Source organism: Rhamphochromis longiceps, linkage group LG5 (genome assembly GCF_057381845.1).
Source record: "Rhamphochromis longiceps isolate RC_006_pf linkage group LG5, R_longiceps_female_GT1.1, whole genome shotgun sequence".
Lineage (NCBI taxonomy): Eukaryota > Metazoa > Chordata > Actinopteri > Cichliformes > Cichlidae > Rhamphochromis > Rhamphochromis longiceps.
In genome coordinates this window covers 12,996,353-13,021,045 of record NC_140561.1, presented here as the reverse complement: position 1 = coordinate 13,021,045, position 24,693 = coordinate 12,996,353, and the positions used below count along the sequence as shown (strand labels likewise).

Here is a 24,693-nt window from a genome sequence, read left to right as displayed (position 1 = left end):
AAGAAAACATCTTTGTAGTGAGGAAATGAGCAGTGAGAGGAACTCGGGGAGGCAGAGTGAAGGGTGCAAAGGAAAGAGGCCGTTTGAGGATGACTATCACTGATTGTAGTGGTGAAAGGAGCAGATCAAACAAAGAAAACACAGGAAGAGGAGAGTAGCAAATTGAGGCGGAGTGGAAATTGGCGAGAAGCAGAAAGCTAACTTGAAGCTGCCCAGTCAACACAAAAAAACCTCTCGCCGCTATGATGAGGCTAATGTTGAACACACTGTTATGATACATGAGCTCAGTGGCAGTAAGCGGTTCTAAAAACCAATGGCTGTGTAATGATTGTTAATGTGGCCATTACAGTGTCAACGACAGTGCTTTGTACTGCTCGAGTGTTATATAGAGCTACTAGGCATGGCCTTTGAGTGCTATTATGGAGTTAGTGTTTATTGCACCTTATCTCATGCTATTACTAGGAGGGTGGGGCATGACACATAAGAACCTGCCTGTCAAGTGAGAAAATGGACACGAGTTTGTACGTGGCCTGTGATGTCATGGATAATTCAAGTACTGGACGGCATTCAGACAGAGATCTCAACAGGTCAATGGTAAAAAGATTACAGCAATACTGTGCACCAGTTAGTTCTGAAATTATCTCCACTGGAGCCGTATTTTTCCTCGCTGTACTGATGGAGGAAGTTTAGAGGCCAGTAGGAAGCTTTTCAGGTGCGCAACGGTTTGAATGACTGAAATTCAATATTTACATTTAGAAGATTTAGATAGTCATCTTGAATAGTTCACTAATCCACTTATATTAACACTACTGACCCTCGTGAGCCTCTACAGTAAATATGAAACCACAGACAGCCTCCAGCTAGTTTAACTTAGCACATAGACCAGAAACCGGCTTAAATAGCGACCTGTCCAAAAATAATCAACTTCGTCCACTATCACTATCAAAACTCTCAAACTGCATGGCATATACATATGCCTTTTATGTACAAAAACAAACAAAAAAGAGCATATAAGCAATACATGATGGATTTATGGAAGACTGTGTGCTGTCTTAGCGCTCAGAACACACAGGCCTAGAGACCCGTCGGCTAGCATCTGGCAACCACCAGGAAAAATGTGCATTCCCCTGGTTGTCAATAGTAAATGATGGCTGCTGGCAGTCTCTTTGAAATCAAATGCTAAAGCCCCACACAGTTGTCAGTGACCCACCCTGGTAGCTACTGGTCATCAGAAAAAAAGGAAAAATTCAGTTGCTGGAGGTTGTTGGCATTTGCTAACCTGAAATTGGTCACATGAACTGGTGAAAGAGGTGTATATGGTGCTGAACTGAAAAGTTCCTTGGAACTGCTATTGTCACCCAGTAGTTTGCATGGGAGACGCCAACTTGTCTGCAGACACAAACTACTCACCAAGCAGTGGAGAATGTTTTCCTTCGAAGAAAATCTGTGCCTTTTGGGATGTGTTGGTTGCAGCGATAAGGACAACTTTTACTTTGAAGACAAATGGTCTCCGTTTCCAGTTTGCATCACACTGTTTCATTTTAGCTCAGAGAGGAATTAGCAAGTGTTCACAGACAAGTTAGTGTCTTCCATGCAAGCTACAGACAACAAAGGTGGGAATCTGCTGCCATCCAAAGCATTTGCAACAGGCCTTTCAGTGCAGCATCATGTACATCTTTGTGATCCATTTCATGCTAGTGACTGGCAGGAAAACCCGAAGAAATGATCCACAACTAGTCAGGAGGTGCACATTTTCCCCCTCATGATCAGCGGCTGCCAGATGGTCGCCAACAGGTCTCTCAGCCTGTGTGACTGAGGCCTGAGACATAGCGAGCACATAAGGGTATCAGGAAGGACATCTGTGGCAAAATTCTGCACCTGAGCAATAGGCAGATCCAGCCGATGTGGGGGCTCCACAGGAAATAAGGGAGCAACATTAAGTACCTACTGCTTGCTGCTTCATACCACATGACTCGTGACTCATGTAACAGTTGTTCTTTGGTCTCAGTTAAAGTCTCTCTTACAAAACAAAACAAAGTGGAAAAACAATCATCAGCTGAGTTGCTTTTAAAATTATTAAGCTAAAGTGACAATGATGACTTTCCACTGTGTCTCTGTAACCCAGTGTTAATTTGGTTATCTGATATTGTGTGATATTCAGTATATATGTATATACCTATATTGGGTGTTATAAAATGTTCTTCAATGATTTTGAGTTTTTTTTATTGCTATTGGTTTGCGGCTGCTTTACGACAGTCGACTGTGGTAGTACATCCTAGCGGGAGGGGCTATGAGCTCACGTGGCTTGTAGCTGTGCCAGAGAGCAAGCTGGGGTGAGCTAGCGGGGAATATCGCCTTCTGCAGTAGCCTTGAAAAGGACTATTGTTCGTTCTCCTGCCAGACGCTTCGCTGCTGTGCTGCCTTACTGCTGTGCTGCCTTACTACTGTGCTGCCTTACTGGTGCCATTAAAGGACAAGCGGCCGCCATCCCTTCATCCATCCGGACCTTGATTATTTGGACCGAAGTACTCACACACACGCCCGCACTCAGTGCCATACACTCTCTTTATTTTGCTGGCCAGCTAATATCATTTGTTTTTTTGTTTTGTTTTGTTTGCATTCACAAAGACTATCCAAAGACATTTTGGTTATTGTCAAATAGACACTCTCTGATTACGGACTGAGGAGGTTGTGGTGTTACAACCCCAGGACTGAGAAAAAGGACTCTTTACATAATATATTCACTTGTCTCCTGGTTAGGAAAAGTGACTATTGATGGAAATATTTTTCTTCTTCTTGTCTTTGTTTACATTGTATCCCAGAGAAGTTTTAAGTTGTTCAGGTTGAAACATTTGCATTTAAAGTCGGTTAAGTTTCCTTTGATATATCAGTGTCAAGCTGATGTTTAAGAGGGTATGTTAAGGACAGATGTGCTCCAGTCCATCAATCCTTTAAAGTGCTGGACACCGATGGTAAATTGCCATCAGACCCTAAATAAATTGTCCTCTGCTGTTATCCATATTGCTTCACTCATTCTTTGGTGAGTAGACGTATTGGTTACAACTAAGAGTAGTAGGAAAAAAATTGGCGCCCGAACAGGGACTGGAGCGCATCACTAACTTTATCCTGAAGCACATGCACAGACATCTGTGAATTCATCTACTGCTTTGCAGAGAGAGACAATGGAGTTTTGTGACAGGTATGGTTTTGATCCAGAGTACACTGTTTTGTTAAAAGGGGCTAAAGCCGAGATTAAACTACAAGAGGTGCAAAGAGCATTCGCTTTGCTGGATCACGTTGTCAAAATTCAACAAATAGATAGTCTCCCTGACACTATTTTGTGTCAGTTCATGGAGTGCATTACCCCAATGCTCTTAGATGGAGAACATTCAGCAGATGGGGAGTGTTGGGAGGTTATTCAGATAGATGAGTACTGTCCTCAAGGACCTGACAGTTTTCACCTGGCGCATGATGTGGTCCCCCTTGCTCGAGCAATTGATGATGTGACTGCTAGTTTCAGAGAACAAGTAAACGAACTGGCATTAGCATATAATGTGAGCCCCATGACTTTAAATCAGGCTGCAGTGAGCCACATGTGTGGGAAAAATGATACATATAAGGGGTTAGCTACCTCAACTCCTGCCTTGGGAGTTAAAACTCAGTCCACACCAGGTCCCAGGTCAACTGCCGCCTGTGATGATGGCCATGTGCCCAAGGCTAAACAGGCACTTGATGCGGACTCCCTGCTTGTTGATCCTTTGCCAGCGGAGGTTCAGAGAGTCATTGTGGAGCACATTGTAAAACATGACTCGCCCATGCACACTCCCTCTGGTTTTGAGCTCCGCTCATTTTCAGGAAACTCTCCAAAACCCCCTAATGAGGTAGAGTACAGGGTATGGCGACTTAGAGCTAAACAGGTACTAAATGACTCTACCCTTTCCGAAGGGCAGCAGCGCCGTGTTTTCCTCGATAGCTTGGCTAGCCCTGCTTTGAATGTGGCCCTTTCTATTGGGTCTCAAGCATCACCAAAAGACTATCTCGATGAGCTTGACAAGGCTTATGGCAATGTCACTGGAGGTGAAGAGCTGTATATCCAGTACCTAGAGACTCATCAGAATAGTGGAGAAAAGGCATCTGATTACTTGCGCCGACTCCAGACGTTGCTGCAGGAGGTAGTTGACGGTAATGGCATACCTAGAAGTGATTTTGATGTTCAGCTACTAAAGCAGTTCCTCAGAGGTTGCTGGGATGACTCTCTAATTGCCACTCTGCATCTAAAAGAAATAGTGGGATCTGCACATCATGTTATTCCCACTTTCTCAGAGCTGCTTTTTAAAATCAGAACGCATGAGAAAGAGAGTCAGTTAAAAGAAATGCGCAGGAGACGTTACATGAGCGGCACCTCAACTAAAGTGCAGGCTCGAACACTCGTAGCCACAGATGACGGTAGGCATTCTTGCACACCTCCCACAGCGCTGGATGCTTGTACCAGAGAGCAACTGGAGGAAAGAATCAGGCAGCTAGAAGCAGAGCTAATGAACAGCTCATCTGCAGCAAATTCTCAGTGTCCCAAAAGTGATAAAACTACACTGTAAAAACTGTGATTGGGGTTAATTAGAATCTAATAGGAGAGTAATAGTAATTATTACTCAGTAAAAACGTGTATGAGTAGTTTTAATCAAATCTAAGCAAAATTCAACAATTTTGAGATGTTCAGTTATTTAAATTTACACAGTTTTGTTTGGGGTAAATTCAGCAATGGTTTGTTGAGTAGATTTAAAAAAAATGTTTGAGTACTAAAAAAATTTAAGAAATCTAATAGATTTAACTGATGAAAGCATTTTCATTTTAATCATTGTACACTTCCGCCCATAATCCTTTGTGCCACGTGCAGGACACACGCGCTTCATGAGTGGACGTCTCCATTTTGTCAGAGGTAAGACTTCTTAATTTGTTCAAATATAAGACACGGTTTAAACAATAACGTATATCGGTTTTGAGTAAAGGTTTTAAACAGTATGATACGTCGAAATTTTATTAATAATCATCACTGTAATGATAGTATCGTATTTTTACACAAATGGCAGTTAGTGGACTGCTAGCACAAGGTCACTTTCCAAGCCTTCACGACTGTGTTACTGAACAGCTTTAACTAACCACATGTTTTACCGTATTAAAAAATATCAACGGTATATTCCGATGAGTTTTAACGTCTTTCATCCACGTTTAAAAGTTCATGAAAAGGTTTTGCGGTCAGTTGTGAGTGATTTTGTCAGCCACAGTCAGTTTTTCGAACTCCAGTTTCCAATAATGGCGGCCGCTACTAAGTTTTAAAATTACTCTTAGTAATCTTTCTGGGTCACAAAATAAACTTTTAACATATTTTCAGGCGCGAAAGTAGCTGTGTAAACATCAAATATCTGCTCGGTTTATCAAGATATCGCATGTTTGCAAAAGTGCTTCGACGTTTTTGGAGCATCTGCTACCCACCAGCTCGATAGCAAGCCGGGAGCTCGAGGGTCACTGAAGCCGCTGAGAACGGCACAACTCCCGGCACATCATTTTCAGATCACCGCGGGGTTTCGCTACTCAGTTTAAACGTAATGTATAAGTCACTTAGACAACCTAAAAATGTTATTGTTTGGTTTTTTTCAGTGTTTTATTTGTTCATGAGTAAATCGGTTTGGCTGAGATTAAAGTTATTAGATTAGATTAGATAAAATAAAACTTTATTAATCCCCCGGGTGGGTTCCTCCTTGGTTTTTACACAGCTGACTAAACGTCAAAAATGATAATGTTGCTTTCCTTTCAGGTAATGGAAGATCCCTCAACTTAAATTCACCTGATCAGCATGGGATTGAAGTTGCAGGCTATCATAGCCAAGGTATTTTCCACAGACATTTCAAACAAAAAACAAACAAAAAAACACAAGTACAGGTATTGCTGGGTTTTTGTTTTGTCCCAAGAAGGAAAAACCCTTTCTGACGAACATAAACTAAATTAGATAAAAAAACTAAATGACTAAATTAATGTAATTTACTAAAACGACACATTTAAAGATTGAACCTGTCAAGCATGTTGACAATACCTTTGTGTTGACTGTCAGCACCCAGGCATGTGCATTAACATCAGCTAATTATCGCACATAATGCTCCATGTGATGATAATTTGATATTTAACAGTTTTTTTTAATACTGCCAATTCTCACAGTTTTGTCTTAATAAATGGTCACTTATCTGATGGTAATTTTTGGAATTCTTGCTCATTTTCAGTCACCAAGCAATCCTAGCAATAACATAACCAGAAATCTGGTTATTCAGTGCTTGATGGTGTACCTTGGGGAGTCCATTGATCAACTGATCAAAGAGTACAGTGTAAGTGTTGAAGTAGAAACATTATTCTGTTTTTGTTATTCATATGTGTTTGTCAAGTTTCAAATAATTTGAGGCATTATCATGTTTTATTTGTCATTCAGCTACAGGATGTGTCCAGGAAATATTTCATGTGTGCAACTACAGTCAGAAAACCCATGTGTTTGTTGTTTCAGGATGCTGATGAGGATGGTGTGTCACAAGATCTTTCTGAACAGAGGATGAAAATCTACAAAATCAAGGCTGTTGGATCTGAGGAGGATGACATTGGCATTGTGCTGGAGGGTGTGAGAGTTATGCCTGCTCTGGGCAATTTTCCAAGAGCATGCGCAATGCTGGTTGGATTGACATATGCAGTCGATCTTGCCTATCCCAAAGAGCTAAAATACACCTTGGAAGTATTCCAGAAACTTTTCCTTGAACTGGATTGTGCTAAGCTCTCACCAAAAGTGAACAGCCTCAAGAACAAGTTATTGGCTTAAACGAGGACTCTGAAAGAATGAAAGGGAAGTAAGCTCACTGAAAACCTTTGGTTTGTCTTTGTTAGATGCAGCTATCTTTTCAGTTTTTAAGTTAATTTCATCTTATTCATATCTTACCCAAATGACCTGCAATGTGTCAGGCTGTATTTGTGCTCTTCATTTTAATTTTGTTTTTTATTACCTACAAGTTTCTTAGGAATATTCTGTTTGAAAGGCAGCAAATTGGAGGAATCACTAGTGAAGCTTTTCTTTGTTTATAGTGTATGTTACTATAAAACATTGGTTTAAAACAACTTTAAAATTTAACAGAAGTGCAGTCCTGTAGCTGTAGAAATGTTACTTCCTCTTACATGTGTCTTAGATTTTCTCAGGTTAAACATCCAAATTGGGATAAAAGGTTGATTTACATTATTGATATTCCATGTACATGAGTGAAAAACCTTTGTTCTACAGTTATATTGAGTGATTCAATTTAACAAAAGATTGACAAACTAAAGTTTTTGTTTGTCAATCATAAATAAGTAACAGAGATAAAGGAAACGGTAAAGGATATTCAAATTTCAGGTTCATGTTGATATTACAGTCTAAAGATTAATTTCTTTTTTACAAAACTGGTTTACATTCATGCAGTTTATGTTGCTGTTGCTCTGTACACAAAGCTGTGTGATAAACTGTTTATGACACTAAAACAAATTTACAGCAGAGGAATGTATTTAGGAGATCAGGAGATTGTTGATGAGAATTCAGTGTATACGAGCAGAAAAATGTTATATTATAAATTACTGTGTTTTATTTTCCACAATAAAACAAATTACTGTTTTGATGTTTTCTTTGTGAAATAGATTCATTTTACTCAGAAAATAAGTAAAATTCATTTCATTTTCTCTTATTATTCAGTCATTATTTTTAAGGTTTATTTGGAAAATTATTGAATCCAATTTGAGTTTTACTGAAAAAACAAGAAGATTTCATTTCTTTGTAATGGATATTTTAGGAAGTTTTTACTAAACCTTTGCCAGATAGTTAGTAAATTCAAAGTAATTTTTCTCAGAGACTTATTTCATATCAATTATTTTTTTTGGTAAAGTTGGGCAATTTCAACCTTCAGTTTGAGATTTTGACCCTAAATCCAACACATATTTACAGTTTAATTCTATTAATATCTACTTTTGTTTTCTATTTGAATTTAATTAACATTTTCTCTACATTTTACATAAATCTTTTGAAATTAAAATCTACTTAATTATTTCAAGTGTCACTTTGTTGCCATAACTTTTTTAAGTAACCTCTAGTCACAGTTTTTACAGTGTAGGCAGAAGCTATCGCACAGAACCAAAATCCACAATCCAGCTCCACCAACTCCTGCTAGGCTACCTGGTGATCATAAAAGGGTTGGGAAATTTTGCTATAATTGTGGGGAGGATTCACATATGTTGCCACAATGTTCAAACCCAACCAATGCCATATTAGTGCAAAAGAAATTGTGTGAGAGGCACAGTGCTGGGCAAAGCCAGTGTTCAAGGGCTCAGCGACAGAATAGTCCACAGTCCAACTTGCCTTTAAACCAGTAGGAGCTCCTGCTGTGGAACGAGCAGGAGCTGATGGTCAGAGCAGTTCCAAGCCTTCAAGCCAGTGCATGTACGAAGCCCCAGCTCCAACGGTGCCTCCCCAGTTTCCTCAGGGTCTAATTGGGGAGCCTTGTGATGGTTTAGCATGGTTAGATCAAGTTCCGTGTCGGTGTTTAATTGACACCGGGTCCCAAGTGTCAATAATATCAGAGTCATTCTATTCTCGCTATCTTTCTCATAGAGAACTGTTCTCTATAAAAGAGGTACTGGACATCGAAGGTGCGGCTGGACAAAAGGTACCATATGTGGGGTACATTGAGGCTAAAGTTCAGTTCCCTGAAAGTGCTTGTGGCACAGACAAGTGTTTCAACATCTTAGCATTAGTTAGTCCAGATCAATCGTACAATGATAAGTTTTCTCTTCTTGTGGGCACAAATGTGTTAGGTCCCATGCTACAAGACTGTCAAAAAAAGGGTGGAGCAAAGTTCCTGCAGACTCTACCCATTGACACTAACTGGGTCATGGCATATACCGAATGTTTCAAGCAGGCTGACCCCCAAGCAGACGAGGTCAAAGCCCTCCGTGTTGCACTCTCCAGCAAGGTACCGGTGCATTTGAAACCAGGTGAGGTGTATACTTTGAAAGCCATCTGCCACACTAAACCTGGGAGCGATAAATTTCAAGCTCTTGTGTGTAGCTCGGAGGACACACCTACACCAGGGGGGTTTATCATCTATGACCAGATAGTTGATGTAAAACCTATGTCTCACTGTAAGTTTAAAGTTGCGGTCAAAAATGCCTCTCGGCGGGGCATCACACTGTATCCTGGAACAGCTATTGCTGAGTGCTCCCCCATTGATTGGGCGGTTCCTGTTGCACTCCCTGATCTGAACCCCCAGCCCGAAGATGCTCCTCTGCAGGCACAGTCCCTGCTAGCTTCTCATAGCGAGGACAGTAACCAATCTGCCGTGCTTCTTGGCCTTGATTTTGGGGACAGCCTGATATCACCACAATTCAAAGAGCACATACAGGCTAGAATTGTCAAAGAAGCATCAGATGCTTTCTCGAAACATGATCTTGACGTTGGTAGTGTGATGGGGGTCAGTCACCGCATTGAGTTAGAACCTCATGTCCCATTCAAAGAGCGGACAAGACGTGTTTCGCCCGCTGATTTCAATGATTTGAAAAGACACCTCCAAGACCTTTTGGCAACAGGCATTATAGAGGAGTCACATAGCCCCTATGCCTCTCCAGTAGTGCTTGTAAGGAAAAAGAATGGGGAACTGCGAATGGTTGTAGATTACCGGAGACTAAACAACCTCACCAAAAAGGACGCATACCCATTGCCTCGTATAGAGGAGACGTTCACTCTGCTCTCTGGTTCAAAATGGTTCACTGTTTTAGATCTCAAGAGCGGGTACTATCAACTTGAAGTTGAGCCATGTGATCGACCCAAGACAGCATTTACAACGCCGTTTGGAACATGGCAATTTCGGAGGATGCCTCAAGGCTTGACTAACTCCCCTGCCACGTTTCAACAGACAATGGAGAAAGTGATGGAGGGAATTAACCTCCAGGAGGTTGTTGCATTTCTAGATGACCTCATAATCTTCTCCAACTCACTGGAAGAGCATGAAGAGCGGGTGATGAAGGTCCTTAAGCGCATTGCTGAGTTTGGTCTGAAGTTATCCCCTTCTAAATGCAAGTTCTTCCAAACCTCCGTGAAATATCTGGGGCATGTAATATCTGCCCAGGGGATCCAGCCTGACCCAGACAAAATTACTGCTGTGAAAGACTGGCCATGCCCACAAACTGCCAAAGAGCTTCGGTCATTCCTAGGTTTCACGGGGTATTACAGGCGGTTTGTGAGGGATTATTCTTGCATTGTCAGGCCTCTCAATGACTTGTTAAAGGGAGAACTAGCCCCCAGGCATAAAGGCCAAAAACATTGGCCACGAACAAAGTCACCCTCACTTGGGGCAAAATGGACCCCTGCCTGCCAGGCTGCTTTTGACCTTATCGTTGAAAAACTGATTTCAGCACCTGTTCTGGCTTTCGCCAACTGGCAGCTCCCGTACGTAGTACACACAGATGCCAGTATGTCAGGCCTGGGAGCAGCGTTGTATCAGGTTCAAGACGGCCAGACTCGAGTAGTAGCTTATGCTAGTCGTGGCCTCTCCAAAAGCGAAAAGAATTACCCTGTACATAAATTAGAATTTCTCACCCTCAAGTGGGCAGTAAGTGAGAAGTTCCATGATTATTTGTATGGGGCTAATTTCAAGGTGCTGACTGATAACAACCCTTTGACGTATGTGTTGACCAGTGCGAAGCTTGATGCTGCAAGTCACAGATGGCTTGCTTCTCTGTCGATTTACAACTTTGACATACACTACAAATCTGGCCAACATAACACTGATGCTGACGGGCTCTCTAGGAGGCCTCATGGACCCTCAGAGGAGGACGAGGAGTCCCTGGAGACAGACAGAAGAATCTCCAGCATGCTGGACTGTGCTAGTTTGTCCCCTGAGGAGTTTAAAGTTCTCGATGGGGAGGCAATGAGTACTGTGTGTAAGCGTCATAGTGTCAATGTCAACACGATCTTAGGTGAAGGCACACAGACAGTCGACACTGTAATCCCTGCCGTGGAAACACTCTTGTGCAATGACAGTGCGGTTCCTGATGACCTTGAGGATCCGGTCCCCCTACCTGGCCAGTCAGCCCTACCAGGAATGTCTATGGTGGACTGGTATCAGTTACAGAGAAATGACAGCTCTTTAGCCCGCATCATAGGCATTTTAGAGACTGGGGATGAGACTTTTGACAGAAAGTCTGAGGAACCTGAGGTGGTTCTGTTTTTACGGGAGAAATCAAAGTTACTTCTAGTTGATGGGGTGCTATACCGTAGAGTTTTTGATCAAAAGGGGAAGGCCTTCCATCAACTTGTCATCCCTAATAGCCATCGAGAGAGAGCTTTCCAAGGTGTTCATGACGAGACAGGTCACATGGGTATTGAGAGAACCTTAGAACTGGCTAGAGCGAGGTTTTACTGGCCAAAAATGGCTAGCTACATTGAGAACAAGTGTAAAACATGTGAGAGGTGTGTGAAACGAAAGGCACGAGTGCAGAAAGCCTCTAAACTTGTCAACATCAAAGTCAGTGGTCCCCTCGAGTTAGTGTGCATAGATTTTCTGACAATAGAACCCGATTCGAGAGACACCAGGAACATCCTAGTACTAACTGATCATTTTACAAAATATGCACAGGCATATCCCACGAGAGATCAGACAGCGAAAACGGTGTCCACAGTGTTATGGGAGAACTTCATCAGTCACTACGGGTTTCCTCGCAGAATCCATAGTGATCAAGGTGCTTGTTTTGAATCTGAAATAGTGGCAGAGCTTTGTAAACTAGCAGGGATTACAAAGTCCCGTACGACACCCTACCATCCACGTGGAAATCCAGTGGAAAGATTCAACAGGACTCTGTTGGACCTCCTCGGAACTCTGGAGGATAAGAAAAAAGAGGAGTGGAGGAAGTATGTTCGCCCCCTTGTACATGCTTATAACTGTACAAAACATGACGCAACTGGAGAAGCGCCCTTCCTTCTGATGTTTGGTAGAGAGCCACGCCTTCCGATTGATCTCTGTTTTGGACATAGTCCACGTGGCCACAGCACCAGAACACATATTCAGTATGTACGAGAACTAAAGAGTAGGCTGAAGTATGCATACGACCTAGCCTCAAGAAATGCTGAGAAGAGACAATTGTTGAACAAAAGACGCTGGGATGCTAAGGTTACTGCCCTTCCATTGGAAGTGGGTGACAGAGTCCTGGTAAGGAATCTGAGCCTAAGAAAGAAACACAAAATCTCTGATAAGTGGGAGCCTATTGTGCACATCGTTGTTAAGCAGACGGATGAGTCTATCCCGGTTTATGTGATTAGGCCAGAGGATGCAGAGGGCAGAGAGCGAGTTCTGCATCGTGACATGCTTCTTCCCTGTGGGTTCCTACCGGTTAACCTGCAATGTGACAGTCAGGATGTGCTAACCAGTTCGGTTCAACCTCTCATGAGAGTGGATGCAGGGAGCAACACAGAAGAAACTCGGCTGGAGGAGGAGTTTGGGCAAGACGAGGAAATAAACTTTACATCCAGCCAATTTCCTGACAATGACTTGTTGGCGGATCAAAGGGATGTTCTGGGAGAACAGGAGGCGTCCCAGCCACAGTATCCTCTGAATCCTGGGGCACCTGAATTCATTGTAGATCTGACAGGATCGGAGACAGCAAACGATGAGGAGGTGCTCAGCCCAGCCCCAACATGTGGTAGGCCACAAAGGAGGAGAGTGCCACCGGCTTATCTCAGTGACTATCAGGTCGGCTACAAAGTCGATTGTAAGCATCACAGTTTCAATGTGCCGATGACACTTGCATTGCTCAATAACTTTTTCCTGTCATTACAACAACAGATTGCTGGGTTAGTGCAATCTCTGTCGGGTGATAGTGACGGGGACGTCACACTTTAAGCAGGGGTGGATGTAACCCAGTGTTAATTTGGTTATCTGATATTGTGTGATATTCAGTATATATGTATATACCTATATTGGGTGTTATAAAATGTTCTTCAATGATTTTGAGTTTTTTTTTATTGCTATTGGTTTGCGGCTGCTTTACGACAGTTGACTGTGGTAGTACATCCTAGCGGGAGGGGCTATGAGCTCACGTGGCTTGTAGCTGTGCCAGAGAGCAAGCTGGGGTGAGCTAGCGGGGAATATCGCCTTCTGCAGTAGCCTTGAAAAGGACTATTGTTCGTTCTCCTGCCAGACGCTTCGCTGCTGTGCTGCCTTACTGCTGTGCTGCCTTACTACTGTGCTGCCTTACTGGTGCCATTAAAGGACAAGCGGCCGCCATCCCTTCATCCATCCGGACCTTGATTATTTGGACCGAAGTACTCACACACACGCCCGCACTCAGTGCCATACACTCTCTTTATTTTGCTGGCCAGCTAATATCATTTGTTTTTTTGTTTTGTTTTGTTTGCATTCACAAAGACTATCCAAAGACATTTTGGTTATTGTCAAATAGACACTCTCTGATTACGGACTGAGGAGGTTGTGGTGTTACAACCCCAGGACTGAGAAAAAGGACTCTTTACATAATATATTCACTTGTCTCCTGGTTAGGAAAAGTGACTATTGATGGAAATATTTTTCTTCTTCTTGTCTTTGTTTACATTGTATCCCAGAGAAGTTTTAAGTTGTTCAGGTTGAAACATTTGCATTTAAAGTCGGTTAAGTTTCCTTTGATATATCAGTGTCAAGCTGATGTTTAAGAGGGTATGTTAAGGACAGATGTGCTCCAGTCCATCAATCCTTTAAAGTGCTGGACACCGATGGTAAATTGCCATCAGACCCTAAATAAATTGTCCTCTGCTGTTATCCATATTGCTTCACTCATTCTTTGGTGAGTAGACGTATTGGTTACATCTCCACAGTCTTGCCTGTAATTTTTTCACAATAATGTTCAACAAGTACCAGTGAAAATGAATCACTGCCAAGTTCGTCAAACAGAAAGACATTTTTTCAGGGAAAAATGCATTTAACACATGAACTCCCCCTTAGCTCTACGTACTCTAATTGCATCAGTCTCATTAAGACTCTACATTTATATTCACAAAAGGTGCCCATGCTAATTAAAAAAAGGTTTGCAGCTCAGGCATACATTTCATCACAGTTACTCGCAGTCGTTATAGAAGCTGCACTCAGAATGCCTTTTAAGTTCTCCTGCAAACTTTCAGCATGGGATCAGCTGAGGGCAAACGTCTAGACAGGGCTTTGTTTAAGGTGCAGGTGATTAGGCAACAGAAGGGACTGGAGCTACAGTATGTTATTCCCCTGGCTCTCATTGAGTCTCCTGGGTTGTCGAAATAAGGTCTGCGGATGCTTTATGCTACGAGGGTGCCTACAGCTTTTGCTCGCCTGCTACTGATTACAACATGTCAATCTAGCACACACCTGGTAAATGTCACTCAGCATTCTGCCAGCTGCAGCTTCACTTTTTTCATTTTTGTGTGTGCAAACAAGCATGTCAGCCTTACGAGCATTCATCCCAGCGCCGCCTCTGTTCATGCCTTCTCTGCCACTGCTTGCATTGATATTGTAATGTTTGTGACATCAAGTGGACAAAGTTGAAATTGCAGGTCTCCTTCTCCACTGCATGAAAGCAAAAAGATGTTTTGTTCACATCCCTGTGGCACAACGCTGCTCAGTTATTGTATGCAATGCCTTGATTCTTGCCAATTAGCACTTCAAGAATGCATGCTGTGCTCCAGCTTAGCAGGTGAATTAACAAGCGTTGACTGAAAAAAAAAAAACACCACCTCCATTCACCTCGATGCCAAAAATATAAACCTGATTTCTAACACTGCTTTAATTTCTGATTTTTACCAGGTCAACACAATCGAACTCTCAAAAGACAAAAAAACTGTTATGCATAATCTAAATCATTTCTCTTTCTTTTCCTCCTCAACCTCAGTAGCATATCCTGGGTCTACCCTAGGGCCTCCCTACAGTTAGACATGCCCAAAACACCTCACCAAGAGGCACTCAGGCAGCATGCTGGTCAGATGCCCAAACACCTAAACTGGCTGCTTTGAATGTAGCACCTCTACTCAGGGCCTACCCTCTAAGGGTGAGATATGGTAATGAATATAGTTTAGCTATATTATAGTACATTATTCATTATTCTCATGACCTTTACTTTTATGATGTACCACAGTAAAAAATGTACATTTTCATCCATACAGCCTTTTTTTGATGGATTGAGCCTTTTCCCACCTCGTCCTCAGTTCATCAGTGGGCAAAAAATGTATCTGTCACATTGAATGCAAAAAAGTCACCAAGTTCAAAGGGACTTCCCTGACTCCTAACCTTTTCATCTAAAGTAACCAATTAGCCTCTGATATAACAAAACTAATTTAATGACTACCTATCCAATTGTGTAACTATGCTGTAGCCTGTTTGATGTTAGCCAGGACATCCTATCACACTGTGCGCACAGCATGTGTCTGTGGGAGTGTATCCCCATTAATACTTTACAAAGGCACTGCTTGAACTCACACGATGGAGCAGCTGAATATATACACTACAGCAGAGGAGGGTTTCTTTGTGTCTGTGTCTGGGTGCTTACACATTTATATGTGCGCACATGTCTGTTGAGCACTATAGATGTAATGTGGTTTTCATGTGTCCATCTATACAGTCCCAAATGTGCAATAAGTGTAAGCTATAATGCACAATCAGAGCATTCCTGTGCCCTTGCTCCGAGGTCATCACTATTTAAAGGGAATATGATGCACCTCCATGTACTCAAACCCATACACACCCATAGGCAGTTTGGAGGTGGATCCAGATATATGACTGCTCCCAGGCTTTGTAACAGTTCCACTCAGTGATCCTGAAGTGCAGAAGCAGTTGGAGAGCGGCATCCATCTCTTTCTACAATGATTTACTAACACACTTTATCTCCATTGCCCCAGCTCGCACATCCATGCCAGCACACCCAGGTATGTGGACAAAAAACAAGAAGAAGAAGCAAAAAAGTGAAAAACACATTGGTATAACTGTCAGACAAAGACTGCACGCGGTTTATGGTTATGCACATACACCAGAACAGATTGGCAAAATTTCAAAAGCATGACATTAAGGAGCAGATATTATTGTAAACAACAGCAGGTTGATGTGTGCTGAAACACTTAACTAAATTTCTTGGCCCAGCAATGAAACACAGTTTGGCTGTCACCATATCTATCACACAGCGAGCAAAATTCACTCAGCCACCATTTTTATCAGGTCGCCGTGCTCTCTCTCGTTCCCCACCGCCAAACATACTTTAATGACAGTGACTGTGAAAAGATTTAAAGTCATTTTGTCTGGTACCCAAAAAAATCACCGTAAAAACATGCAGTTCACTTTATGAGCAACTTTCTGCTTTTGTACAGAAGTGTACTCCAGAGAAAGCAGATCAGATGGATGCCGGTGCTACTCTGATGATACAAGTGCAGAGGTTTGTTTATTTATTATGACATATTGTTAAAATTGCTGCTTACATCAATAAATTCACACTGTGTGATAGTGTTCACAATTGGGACCTTTACATCTAGTGAATCTGGTCAATCTTCAGGTTCAAGGTTCCTTTATTGGCACCTCTAGGCATATTTGTTTTGCAGTTAAAAGAGCAGACAACCCTTCTACCAGACATCAAACACAGACCCTGGACAATATTCACAAACACATGGTGAGAAAAATAAAAGAGAGAAAAGAGAGAGGGCTCCAGGCTTCACTACAACCCCAACTGCAAACCTTCAGACTAATAAATACAATTTAAAAAAAAGGCCAAGAAGCTAAAAACAATATCATAATACATCACAAATTAAAAATCAATGGAACCGATATTACTTATTCAGATAAAGAATAGCAACATGGGACAAAGCTGTTTCTTTACAGCTTTGTCCTGCATTTAGGGACTGCTAACCTCGTCAAATAAGGGGTGGCCGTCAGCATTCACGATGGAACTGGTCATCCTCTGTAGCTGTCTGGTATAAAGAGGCTCTGGGCTAAGCTGCTGTTACTGTTCACAATTTGCAACAGTTTGTTCCTGTCCTTCAAAGATAGATTAGCGTACTGTGACACCAAGGAAAACATTTCCATAACATAACTCTGCTACTGCACTTCTTTTCTTGACATCGACCTGTGTTTTGTTTGTTTTTTAGGATATATAAATATAAAATATATGTGAGCCACTCAGAAGTGGACAGGGTGCATTTCTCCTACAGCGTTAGCCCGAAAAGAGCTTCACTGCTTGACTTCTATTTTTTTTCTGGTTAACAATTCTACCTCTGCAAACTCTTCACGCGCAGATTTAGACTTCTCCAAATGACCTTACTTTTTGCAGGACAAACCCTTTATTCTCACACGCCACCAGCGCTAATTCCAACAGAGAAGAAAAAGAAAAGAAGCCAATACAGAAGTGGGTTTCAGGGTTGTTGTGATGAATAGAGTTCACTTGAAAAAGCGTATCCCACCATGCAGTGCAGCAGCCCAGTAATGGGACCTCTCACCATTAACTCCTCTTTCAGCCAGCATCAATAATGTAACTCCATTTACACTATGGCTTTTCTACAAAGGCTACCTGCTGAGAGGGGGTTGTCTCTTTCCATCAGTGCTCCAGCCAAAAAAAGGGGAGAGAGAAGCACGCGTGGATGTGTGCGTGCACTGAGGTGTGTTTGTGTGCGTAAGAAAACCCTGGATGAGGTGAGATCTTTTGGAAATGTGAACTCATAGGTCAAGCCTGACTCATGAGATAAGTGCTGCTGAGCACTGGATTTGGAAGTGAGAGGAGGTGAGACTCCGAGGTGAGATCTGAATAGAAAATTAGAAAGCCTCGTGACCGGTGTGACGGCAGAACCGCGCAGTCTGTGCGTGCGTGTGAGTCGAAAAAAGTGATTAAGACCATCAAAAAGAATCCATCACTAACTCTCAATCACACGCAGAGTGCATTAGGTTCTCATTAGTGTCACTCCTCCTTTTAGCAAACGAGACCACGTCTTTGAAGTAAACAAATAAAAGCAAGGAATCAGTGCAGTGCCTGCTCTGAAGGGTTAGCAAAGTTTCACGTGATTCCTTGTTTATCCTGGCTTTCATTACAAAGCCAATCATCTTTGCTATGGTTGCCTGGTTTTATCATTATCAAGCAATAGTTCCCATCTTGGAACTCATCAAAGAGGTTAAAAAACAAATCTACTTTTTTATTGGGTGAAAATGGTGCTGAAATGAACCAGCAGGTATGCTTGTTACTAAAGTTATTTCAATGGGGAAAGCACCGTCTACTGGTCACGCGCAGCAATAGCAACTCAGTGCCTGGAGGTTGGCACAGACTGGCAGTGTGTGCACAGCCCTGACTAGTAAAGGTGGAAAGCGTGCGGGCATTTGCAAAGTCAGATAAAACGAAGACTCAAATGAAAATGGGAAGTTGTATTAAAGCCGATTGTATGTAGCAATAGCACAGCTGTAGGATTGGGAACCACGTGTCAAAAATAATGTGCGTTTTAATAAGAAGTTGCTATTTGCCAAACTAAATGACTGTGAGTAGTTCTTGTTTGTGTGCTGCACTGTCTGTCAATAGACGTCAACAAACAGCGAGCCGGGGTGAATGAGATTTGTTTTGGCTCGTTTTTTACCCTTCTTGATAATTACCATATCATTCATTTACAGCATTAGAGTGATAATGGGGCTAATACGCTATTTTTCATGGAAAATAAACCAAACGCTGTGAAATCTGATCTAGTTCCAAATCTGAAACAGAAAAAAAAGAGACATCACTTCAAGTTTGCCCACAGATCTCACATCAAAGACTCTATTTGTGTAGATTCATTACTTATTTGTTTGCAAGTGCGGAATCAGCTTCCAGTCCCCTTCCCGAGGTGACGTTAACAGTATGAATTACCCTCATGCTTTGGAGAGGTAGTGTCTCCGCTCACGTATTAAACAACTGTGTATTTTCTTCTGGTAGGGGGCTAATACAGTGCGATTGGATGAGGTTGGCTGACACAGTGTGTGTGTGTCTGATCTCAGTGGAGCGTCTGCGGATGATAGGGGTCAGTGACACTGCTTGTTTCTTGCTGGGCAGCAGCTCTCGATGCGGACAAACGGGTGCAACAGAGGTCTATGAAAACGACCCTCAGCTTTCGTCTGTCCATCTTCGCTACTAGCCGCACACTCAGCATGTATAAACAGACACATTTGTGTATCTGAGCGAAAGTCTGTGGATGATTAATTAGCTTGATGATATTTTTGTTGTTGTCGTTTTTCAGAATCCAACATTTTTATTTAACTGTTGACTTGAAAATCATAACCAACATAAGGGTTTGATGTCATGCTTTTATTTGTTTATAAAAACGTTCCTCTCGCTAATCACCCAAATGTTCTGTCTGAACCCATAAAAACATGCAAAGAAAATACTTTCTCTATCACCATCTGTCAAATACTCGCGCGGCCTGACTGGATATGAAACGTTAAGCTGTCCCATATACCAGCATTCCTTTAAAACCGCAGCTTAATCATCCAATCTGATGTCATATTTTTGATTCTCCTTTCATATAGCATGGGGGAATTAGCAAGGCAAGGAGAAACATTACCGGCATTAGTGGCTTTAACTTTTCATGTTATCTCCTTGGGATGCAATGAACCCCAAACCGCTGGTGAAAGAGGACCGAGATATATCCAGGTTTACTTTAACACATTAAAAATCCTATTACTCAAGACCCACTTAAAGGTGCTTTACATTCATTTTCCAGTAAACATCCTATCTTAATTTAAGTAAAGACAGTGGTGTGAATTCACTCTCAATCTCACTCCTTCTATTATAGGGAAATAAACTGAAAATACATTTTCAATCCAGCAGCAGTGTGCCATTAAAAAAAAGTCATTTTCAGACAGAATCCAACCTGGCAGCAAATTTAAACTCATCTATTTACGTTTCTAATATCTCCAAAATGAATCTAGTAATGATTTGTTTTAGGTGAGAAGTTTCATGTAGAAACTTTAATGATGCAAGATAATTAAAACCATTTTTAGCCTTCGTGACCCCGCCGGATTCAGCAGCGTGTCAATTATTACAAAAACATGTTGTGCAGCGAAGCACTGTCCAAACCTGCAAAATCTTCATTTGGAATTCCAGTCACGCTCGCAAAGGTTTCCAACAGATACCAAAAAGATCTGGCAGAAATGGAGAGACTCTGCTGCAGTGTTGTGGGGGAGATGTCTGCAATATGATGCACAAAACACAGAAACCGAAAGCACACCCTACTTGTTTATGTGTTTCACAAAGCAACGATGCCCAACAAATTCAGGCCTGTGCGCTGTTAGAAGACGGGGCTGATTTTCAGCCCAAACATCCACTCAGGCTGTTGGTCGGTGATCAGCTCCACTAGAATCACTAATTCTACTACATTTCAAGAGATTCTCACATCGGGATTTGTTTGGTATAAATGAGGAACCACTGGAAGAGACGCTTGGCCTGATATACACACTCACACTAACACTCACACGTAGTTTTACCTTCCACACAGGAGGGTCTGGCTCTGGTCGTGCCAGCGACCTGCCCCGGGAAACAGGAACACTTGACGGTTTGAGAGCGCTCCTCAATCTTATTCTTATTACAGCAGCGATGCACCGCCACCACCTCACATGTCCCCTGCTTCACTTGGTATGATGCTGTGAGAGAGAGAGAGAGAGAGAGAAAGAGAGAGAGAGAAGGAGGGAAAAAAAGGGTGGGGGGATTATTTGCTTGAAATTCATCGACTGTAAGGGAGATTTTGTTGGTGTTTTGGCATTTGTTGTTGAAAATAATCGAGTCGAAATTCAAACACATTTGCGCCGCAAATAACAATCAAATACGGGCCAGCTTTTCTGAGGATTAAACAGATCTGCTGAATAATTTACTTTTGTTTAAACTCCTCGATTTATTCCGGTCTCAGTCTTTGATTCATAAGTAAACACTTTTTAGTGATATTTTGCTTTTATTCTCAGCCCAGCGCCCTCATTAACTCTGTCACAGAGGCGACTCTTGTTCTCGTGATGGTGTGCATGGAGGGAAATTTAAAAAAGCAAACAGCATATGAAAAAATAATCATTTCTTTTTGACTCCTTTCAGACAAAGCACTTGATCTAAGCAGAGACGTGTGCACTTTATTTAGTTAGAGGAAATCGCTGTCACGTTTGCATCCGCATTTTTGTTTTTATCATTCCATCTCCATGCACGTCTGTCTGTGTGTTTGGTTCCTTGCATTTGTGTGTGCTTCTTAAAGTCATGATATATGTGAGGATAATTGTTTTTACCTGACACCTCCAACAAACCAGCCACCTCTAATGTCTCTTATTAGCTTCTCACTTCCCAGCAGGCATTGGTCTGGTTAATTATAAGACTCTCCGGACAGCAAACGAACCTGAGGGGTTGTAGCGCAAACCCAAAGCTTTCTGCACAGTGGCAAAATGTGGTACTATGTGTGTGAGTGTTTCAGTATTTTTTGTTGAATTCCTTCTGAACATCTTGCCCCCTCACACATGATTTCTTTTCAGAGTCTTCAGGGACTAAAAGGTGACTGTATCTTCATTTTAGGAGTAAGCTCACGAGAGCAACCATTTATACTTTAACTTGATCTGTCACATGTACAAGGCAGCAAGGATGACTTGTAAATTATGTTACATAGTAATGCATAGAAGTGTGTAATGCGCACTGTCTGTGTTAATGTTACATTCCCCTCAGCACATGAATAAACCCATGAATCCCTTAGCAGAAAGGTTTTTGTGCCTACCTAAAGGAAAATGCGCCAACCAAAACTGTTGGGTACAATGTTTAGTGAATCTAAGCTTTGCTTATGGCTTCTGAATGGATTCCAGCTGCCTTATCTTCCCTCTCAAAGCTTGTTGTGCACTCTTGAGAGTCTCTGGCACCGTTTCCAGAGCACAGCAAACCCTGCTGGCGACACAACTACCTATAAGCCTCTTTACAGCCCTGGAAAAACCTTGGTTATACTGTACCATAAGCCCAGATTTCATTTATGTACGTGACTATACCCAGACTCCAAAACTTTTCATGGTAAGCTGAATGGGCTTTGCAGGCAGACACAAAAGTGTGCACAAGCACACACACTCATACAGCGCACACACTCAGCAGAGGGTTCCATTTCTGCAGGCCATGGCCCCTCTCATCCTTTCTGATTTAAAGTTTGTTTGTTCTCTTCTCCAGAGAGCCCCATCAATGATCCCTGGCTCTCCAAGGGCGCCCCTCCGCTATCATCCCTCCACTTTCATTTCCCTCACTCCTCTGTCTCGGGCTCTCCTGAGGCTGGAGCAGCTGCCGGATTACACCCGTGCACACTGCACATGCACTCACTGACACATGCAAACATATATATAGGCTCTGTGTAATGATAAAAATCAAGAAAAGATCAAACTCAGCACAAGTCAAATGGACAAGAACTACACATTAAGTCATAGTTACAACAGCAATAATCACAACTGAAGCTCAAAGTAACAGCGTAAAAATAAGAAAATCTAATTCAAGCACAATTTTATAGCCTGTACAAAATAAATAAGAAATTATTCTGCTGCTGTTGCAGAACTGGAACTGAGTAAGACTGCTCAATCTGCTGGCCTTATCTCAGGAAAAAGGCAGCTTGTTAGCACGAGAGAGGAAAGAGAGGAAGAGAGTCAAGCAGGAGGAGGGAAAGCAGTGTCACAGGCAGCAGAGAGAACAAAGAGCAGCTCGCCTTCCGCTGGCATAATGAGGTCAGGAGGTACACTGGCCTTCTCTCTTTATTGCCTATATCAGGACTGGGCAGAAGATGTTTACGTTTGAAAACTTTAAAGCTTTGAGGGTATGTTTGAGCAGTGGATGATAAACCCTTCCCAGCTTCATTTATGCACATTCTTTTTGTCTGTCCGTGGCACGTACCCTAATTAAAATCTCAACGAAGTATAAATGGATGCAAATGAGGCAAATTCAGGCTGATGTAAGGTATGAGAACAGCCCACATCCTTCTCTTAATGTGATTTCCATTATTTAAGGAAGACAGGAGACAGAAAGCCTCTGCTGGGTTTTCTTAAAGTATACATATGCAGCTTAATGAAGAAGAAGAAGAAAAAGAGACCAAGGTGCTCTTCAAGTAAATGCTTTAAGAGGCTTTCTTTCATAGACAGTTTAAAGGACACTCTAAACAACTTCAGAGTATTTTAGATGTTGCCACTGTCGCGTTCATCGAGGAGCAACACAACACACTGCATACCGAAACATATTTTTGCTTAGACTGCCTGTGGTTTGTTGATGTGAAACTCAGAAAATCTATGGTGACATTATGTGGCTAAAATGTAACAATAAAAAGATAAAAATAAAAAAATAAAATACAGTTTTCATATAATGGTGAAGGGATTTGCTTCAGTAGGAGCAAAAACTGTCCAGTGTTTAGGTGTAAAATAGCCTTTAAATATAATAAACTAATTTCAATCACACCACCACACAGTACTGACCCACACATATGGTTCTTACACACACACTGGACTTTCTGGACTTTGGTTTTGCACAACACTGGTCACTATATTCTTCATTTCCGGTTAATACTTGTACAGCTGCTGTTATTGTGTATATATTTATTTATATTTAGATTTCTTCATACATTCTTATATAGTTCTATATTGTGTATTGTGTATTTTGTTGTACAGTTATTTTATTTTCAACTTTAATTTATATATTTATCTTTATCTTATTCTTCCCAGTTAAATTTACCCTTCATTCTAATTTGTGTTGTACAGTTATTTCATTTTTAACCTTAATTTATATTTTATTCCTTCCTAGTTAAATTTACCCTTTTTAATTTTTCATATTTATTTCCTATCTTATTCATAGCCTTTTCCTTTTTTGTTTTCTTTAGGTCACGAGCAGTTGTCCAAGCATTTCACTACATATCGTACTGTGTATGACTGTGTACGTGACAAATAAAATTTGAATTTGAATTTGAATTTGAATTTTTGAATTCTGGAAAATATTATACAAGATGAGCTGATTCACTGATAAGTTTGTAAGCATGTATGGTAGCCGGCAGTTAGATCTGGCTGTGGTTCTACCATTCAGCATAAAAATGCTTCAGTCAGTAAAAGGTTTGGGAGCCATACAGCAGGCAAGTAGTACAATCCACTAATCAGAAAGCAGTTCAATCCCTGGCTCCTGCAGTCTGTATGTGAAGTGCTCTAGGTCACGACACTGAACTTTAGCACCTCTAATGAATCAATAAGTGGGGGTCGTAGGAAAAGGTTCTATCAAAAAAATCTTTTTTAAAAGGATGCGTCCTTTTGGTGCTCTGAGTGGTCAATAGGACTAGAAAAGTGCTATATAAATCCATCACAACTGTGCTGGAGGAATCAACTCAACATTGCCCACTCTTGTTGCCCAGAAACAAGAAAGTAAAGCTTTTATTTGGTATCATTGCAAACACTCTCATTCTCACTCTCTCATAGTGTAATGTTAATCATACAGTGTTCCTATATAGTCTTTGTGGGGAGTAATATAACTAAATGAGGACAGAGCATTTCACTTGGAGTGTTTATGTGCATGTGTGTGCACAGTAAGTGTGATAGTGTGGTTTAACGTGTTGATTTGGATTCAGTTTGGTGGGATTTGGGTAAAATAAAACATTTGCTTTTTATAGACACGAATGCAATT

At 41.6% G+C, this 24,693-nt stretch overlaps 1 protein-coding gene and 1 long non-coding RNA gene across 2 annotated transcripts in view; one reads left to right on the top strand and one right to left on the bottom strand.

Moving 5' to 3' along the window:
• tafa4b (TAFA chemokine like family member 4b) overlaps positions 1-24,693 on the bottom strand; it is a 49,269-nt gene that overhangs the window by 4,952 nt on the left and 19,624 nt on the right. Inside the window, exon 4 of the mRNA XM_085405925.1 lies at positions 20,535-20,690. Coding sequence (XP_085262051.1) covers positions 20,535-20,690 — 156 coding nt within the window. The remainder of the gene's footprint in view (positions 1-20,534; positions 20,691-24,693) is intronic.
• On the top strand, positions 4,804-7,672 carry LOC146669397 (uncharacterized). The gene is made up of 4 exons (XR_014911708.1): positions 4,804-4,936; positions 5,813-5,884; positions 6,273-6,374; positions 6,548-7,672. It is a non-coding gene; the product is annotated as an uncharacterized LOC146669397 (long non-coding RNA).